Source organism: Anneissia japonica, unplaced genomic scaffold (genome assembly GCF_011630105.1).
Source record: "Anneissia japonica isolate Jap-2015-1 unplaced genomic scaffold, ASM1163010v1 scaffold287833_len2544123_cov190, whole genome shotgun sequence".
NCBI classification, from domain to species: domain Eukaryota; kingdom Metazoa; phylum Echinodermata; class Crinoidea; order Comatulida; family Comatulidae; genus Anneissia; species Anneissia japonica.
In genome coordinates this window covers 317,862-324,419 of record NW_022757233.1, presented here as the reverse complement: position 1 = coordinate 324,419, position 6,558 = coordinate 317,862, and the positions used below count along the sequence as shown (strand labels likewise).

Sequence of the window (6,558 nt, the reverse complement as noted above, 5' to 3'; positions counted from 1 at the left end):
ATATATATATATATATATATATAGGGCCTATATATATAGACTCTTATTATATTCGATATATTCAATGTTCCACGTATGCCTAGATGATAGATTTCAGTTGTAAAAACAAATTGTTGTATATTAATTTAGCAAAATAATTGACAAAACCTGCTGCCTGCTTCAGTGTATGAATGTTCAAAATGAGGTGAAAAGTGTTTGATATTTTGGGGACGTTGATAAGCAATACGGTCTAATAATAATAAATATTCGACTGTTAGGATATTGATCATAATCCACAATTCAACAACCTTGCCAAAAACCTCAAACATGACATATCACACTTCCCTACCCAACACTAATGACTCCCTCTTAGCCAGGAAACATCCCCAACCCATCTTAACCTCATCCACACTCCCTTCAACCACTATAATTCTTCTGTATGTGAGAACACCCGCTCCAACATGTTACCTTCTCATCGTCCACCAGCTTATCATATTATTTCTCTTGTGATGATTGTACCGGTAATGTATTTAGACATTTTCTTAAATTTCTAGGCAGACACAACATGAAATACTTATTAATAACTGCATTAATAATTTTGAATAAAGCGCTTATTTTATCTGTTACACCAGTTTTTACTACTACCGTACGAAATTTCAAGCTTAGAACTTAGGCTTATTGGATTCTTCATGGTCAAGTCTACCATATACCATATAATTTGTTCAACAAAATAATTCAAAAATTGTTTAAAAACACCCCATAACATCACATTCCCCATAGAACGTCTCTCACAACATATTGACATTACGCTATTATATAGACTGCAAATCAATTTCGTTTAATAGGTATTGAATTAGCAATTAAGTTATAAATATTTATAAATAATTCCGTTAATATAAATAATTCGTTGGATAAATATTCGGCAATAAATAATCACTTCACATAAATACTACTTTCAATGGCACTAATTTAAAAGTAAATACACATGATCACATATATAAATCCCCGCTTCCTCCCTCCCCCTACACTGTAAAACAAATTCACACACAATTACACCTAACCCGCTCAAGTTTATAGTAAAGCAATAGGCCTATCCTATCAATTAATTTATATTTACACACTTACATAGTCGGATCACAACGATGCCTTACACGAACGCATCTAGTCATTACATAACGAGAAAAAAAAACTAATGCATTTACACGAACACATCTAGTCATTACAATAGGCCCCTACTGTACGACAGATTAACTATTCTTTCAATGCATTCGAACAAACAAGTCTACATACACACGAAAGGCATACTAATCTCACAACGATGCTTTCACAAGAACGCATCTAGTCATTACATACACAGAAAAAGAAAGCTATTTCACAATGCATATTAAGGTACCGGTAAATACACACACATATTAATGTTATAACAATGCAGTCATACTAAATGTGGTACGGTACAGCGCAACGAAGTTAGATCTAGCTTACATGATACATGATACGAGGCTCACTTTCTACAAGCAAAACCAATATCCTCTTATTGGTTTTGGGTATCCGTCTACTACCTTTCCTAGATCTTCGTCGAATTTATAGTATTTATCTTTCTTGAAGAAATAAGAGTGGCCGTTTGTCCAAGTCAGAGCTGCATTAAGTCCCTTTGGAACACCAGTAAATACATTCTTCAGTTTCCTAACTTGGGAGGACTTTTGTTCCTCTTCATCGAATAGGAAGACCTTCTTTTTCCTGACAATATAGATTTGACCGTCTTTTTCAAATGCAGCGTCTACGTGATCTGGCAATCTGGTTTCTATAATCAGTTTTGGGTAATTTGCGTCAAGCTCAAAGTTGCTGTCAAACCGCCAAAAGACATCGCCTACAAATGAAAAAAATTTAACATTTAGGAGAGACCATTCTTGAAAATGTAAACATCCTTAGCTATAAAACAACAGGGCGGATTTAGGGGGAGACGAGCCCCTTTCTCCTCCCCCCATTTTTGGAAAGTGTAAACCTCAGAGGTTATTTCTGGGCGTCTAGAAAACACAAATTTTGCGGGTCATGCCCCTGGACCCCCATGAGTAGTGTTGTCTCTCGATCAGCCCCCCCCCCCACCTTATCCCCCTTTCGAACATCTCTTATTGTTTATTATTTTTGTATTCATCATCATCATCATTATCATTATTATCATCATCACCGATACTTCTTAATGTCGTTCAATAATCTAAAGCAGCAATTTTGTCTATATACGTGGATGGGTTTGTCATAGATTAATAATATAGAAGGGATAATTTTTCAACTATCGTTACCATTTTTCAAAGCTATAGACCTAATACATACCTTTGAAAACGTATATTTTGTGAGTTTTCGATGACATGACAATGGCGTCCATTCCAGCGAGCTGTTCAGCCATATGAGAAGGAAAAAGATCGAAGAGAAACTTGGGGTGCCCTTGTTTGATGCCCGTTGAGATTATTTCCCAGTAGTAAATATCTGAGAAAAATAGCGTCCTTTGTTGTGGTCCTTTGTACAAATGAAAACAAAACATTGATCACAATTTGAAAAATATATGTCTGTGTTGAGCGAATAATTAAACAAATATTAGTATTAATATTAATAGCAATATAATTATCATTGTCGTTGTCCGTAGCATTCCCATTATCGTTATCATCATCATCCTCATCATCATCATAATCAACCTCATAATTATCAATATCATTCCCATTTCCTTTATTATTACTGTATCCCTTTATCCGAAAGGTCCACTGATTAATCTCAGATAAGATAGTATAATACATACTCCAAGTATCAAAATGCACGCCATCGTGTCGGGATTCAATATTTCAATATTTCGACATTAATTATGTCATCATCAGGAATCATTCCTGATGATGACATAACTAATGTCGAAATATTGAATCCCGACACGATGGTGTGCATTTCGATACTTGGAGTATTTATTATACTATCGTATTCCTTTATCATTACTATTATTATCATGATCTTTATGATCATTCTCGTACTCATCATTAATATTATTATTTTTGTATTACTTTTATCATTTTAGGCCTAAATAAAATCAAATATAATTTGAAGACCATTATCAATTCAGATTGAATAATTATTTTTAAGCAAAGATGAGTGTTAGTGGTATCACCATTGAACTTGGCTTATGTGTCACATTCGATAACATAGGAAAGGCGCATTAAATATGTGTTTGTTTATAGATAATATTTATCATATTGATATAAAGTCGTTAGGCAACTTGTTAAATGTGAAGCAGTCCTACCTTGAAGCACTGCATCAAACTGAACCTTCGTACCCCGACTACACAAGTCAACATTTAACATGTTACCTGGCTTGCCTGAAAGAAAAGATTAGCGGCTCAGTTAATATTTTGTCGATAATTTTGCAGTGGGGGTAAACTTCAAAATTCAACAACCGACGTCCATTTTATTTGCTCCCTGCACGAGAAGTCAATAATGTTAAATATTATTTTAAAATTTTGCTATGCTGTAGAGTTCCAGAGTCGAATATGTATCTTTTTTTTTTTGTCGTTGTTTATTTGGACAGTCCTATTTGTAGTTATTTCCAATGTTGTATTTTCATTCTTTTTTTTTTTATTGGCGTTAACATTGAAAGTTGATGTAATTTATAGTAAAGGGCCCTTGGATACATGCCAACATTTTTATTTTACTTTTGTGGGATATCCCATAATATTATATTAAATCAAAATCAATTCATCGATAGGCCTAAATAAATCATATGCTAAACTTACCGTATAATGTTTGGATTGCTGTGACGTCATCGGATGGTAGATGGAAGTTGTCATGGTATCCTACTGGCCATGGTTTCATTAAAGAATCGGTGTTTGCGGAAGTATGTTTTAAGCCCAGAACATGACCTATCTCATGGGCGGCAACAATCATTACATTGTATTTTGTTCCAATGGGGTCGTTTTGTTCTGTAAGCGCCAACCACGTTTCATCCTCGTCGAAGTGGGTTTGACCTCGTTTTTCTTCATTAGGAAAGAAGGCATGGGCTAACACTTTTCCTTAACATCAAAAGAAAAAACATTTGCTAATAGAGTCGATTTTAAATTTTGATAATATTTGACAGACTAGTGTTTTTTTGTTTTGTTTTGTTTATTTTAAACATTTTTTTTAAGATAACTAATTTAAAAGCAAACTGCCTTTGTAAATAACGTATTGATTTCACGAATTAATAAATGAAAACTTTTAAACAATTCTTCTAAGCATTAAAAGAAGGAATTTAAGATTCAGGTTTGATTGATAAGTAAGACTACGAATATGCTTATGTTAATTGTAATTCCGTGGAGCCACATTTGTTGTAAATTTTTAAGCGCGCCCGCAGACGGTCAGTATGTTATTACAAAAGGTTGGATGTCAATTAACTAACTGACCTGGACCATCGAAATCTCGTTCATCTCCATGTCTCTTCATTACGAAATCGAACTTGATGTCAGCGTCAGCTCTTCGATCAACTTCTGTAAACATGAGGGCGCTGTTGTCGGACCAAAGTCTCACTGCATATTCTATACCTTCTTTGATTTGAGAGAATTCGAGGTCTGTGGTCAAGTTACCGATATAATATGTCAAACTAGTTTGTTCCCACATAGATCCTGTAGCAAGTACATAAAAAAAAACAACATTCCACTAAATTTATGAGATTACTAATATATAATTCCATATAGGCTTACATGCGAAAATAATACCAACATACCAACAAGCCTATTGCATTGTAATGTGTAGGCCCTATGATTGAAAAGGTTAATATTATTTTATTTGTTTCAATTCTCTTAAAACACGTTCACAACATAAAAGAATTAACACGAACAAAAAATAACAATCTTTGCCACATATTTCACATAGGCCTATGTAAAGACGCAGGTGGGCGCACTAAAACACTTGTCGTAGGCCTATTACCAACACATAGACCTATTTTACTATTGAAGTTAGGAACCATATATACTGTAAGACATACCAAGGGACAGTTAAATTACTGTTCCCTGGATATACATACCTTGAAACGTGTCCCGTCTTCGCCGGTCAGTAACTTCGTCGGGAACTCCGCATCTCGGTGCGTGCATTTTCTCAATGGTCGGTTCGTCAAATGTTCCCGTCACTTCTAATCCTGCAAACTCTTGAAATTCCCTGAAAAAACATGTAGATTTTAATATTATTATCCAAACATACATAGGCCTATTAAAAAGTTGGAAATGTTTGTTTGTGTTACAGCAACTCAGAAATGCAAGGTAAAATAATGTTTCGTAAAGACGTTGGTCCCATATGCAATATGGCTCATGTGTCGGAAAAGAGTAGGGGATTGAGTCCCGTGTGGTGCTGGCTTGTTTACAACCTAAAAGACCCCACTGAAAGTGAGTCTTTGGTTATCCTCTCTCGTTCGTTACTCTTTGTGTGTTTCAATTCAAAACAAACTTTCCATAAAAAAAATTATAGGTAAATACGACCCTTCATTCTCCTTATTATAACAAATTAATGGTCAAATAATCAATGAACGATTAGGCCTATATAAATTTCATTAATGTTATGAAATCTACTGACTATGATTTTATACCGGTACTGGCCGTAACTAACTTCATAAGGGACATGGGATCATAGGTAAAACATTTTTTTGTTCATTCTCTTTTTTTAATGCTTTTTTCTGTTCTTTGTTGTCACGTTTTGTCTTTAATTGTATTTTGACTGTAATACTATTTTGTTTAGTGATGTCAGTAAAATAATCTGAATCTAAAACACTTACTCAATTTTTAAACTAAGATCAACATCATCATCTATGTCATCAGTTCCTTCCTCGAACCAACCGAACTCCTTTAGATATTCTACGTGATGCTGAATCAAATATAAAAACATTTTCTTTAATAAATAAGTTTATAGTAGGCCTATTAGTATTACCAATAATTAATTCACGTGTGTCGCAACAAACATTTTGCATTAAGATTGTAAACGGATCTACATTTGTAGACTGTCGTGAGTGTTATACTTTTAAAGCCTATTAAATTAAAATTAGTACATTTTATGCGACCATAACAGGCTAGGCCTACATAACACGGTATAGTAATGTCCACATACACCAGCGGAGCATTTCCATTACGTCTGCCTAACACACTACAAGTTGCATCGGTGTTGTTGTGAAATTATAATATATATTATGTTTTCCAATGATCATTTACCTTATATGGATGAAGCTAAGTTACTTACGTTTTCAGTTGCTTCGTAATCGTATGTTATCGGCAAAGCACTACAGTTTATGGTTAACAGTACCGTGATAAATATTACAATAACGTTGTCCATGACGTTCAAGGGGTTATGAATCAGGCGTATGCTTAAATAATCGTTCAATATTGACATTTCCATCACAAAATCTTGTATTTATATAGTTTACTTAAAGATTGTCACGTGATTCAAAGTATCTATTCTGAGTGATTACTTAAGATGTTGTGATTGGTCTCTTGTTGTTTGAGCGAATTGCTACGGATATCCTGCTCGAAGAGATGAAGGGAACATTGTGAGAGAGAAACACGGGGTAGCTAGCCACATCCCGGCTTTT

General features: G+C 34.3%; 1 protein-coding gene across 1 annotated transcript; it reads right to left on the bottom strand.

Annotated features, from left to right (window-relative positions):
* Positions 1-796: 796 nt before the first annotated feature.
* Positions 797-6,339, bottom strand: LOC117124560 (matrix metalloproteinase-15-like). Its single transcript, XM_033270829.1, has 8 exons — positions 6,210-6,339; positions 5,752-5,840; positions 5,011-5,141; positions 4,391-4,609; positions 3,746-4,021; positions 3,257-3,331; positions 2,308-2,490; positions 797-1,846 (listed from the first exon to the last, which is right to left on the bottom strand). The coding sequence occupies exons 1-8, from the start codon at positions 6,300-6,302 to the stop codon at positions 1,488-1,490; spliced, it is 1,425 nt and encodes a 474-aa protein (XP_033126720.1). The 5' UTR covers positions 6,303-6,339; the 3' UTR covers positions 797-1,487.
* Positions 6,340-6,558: the final 219 nt, after the last annotated feature.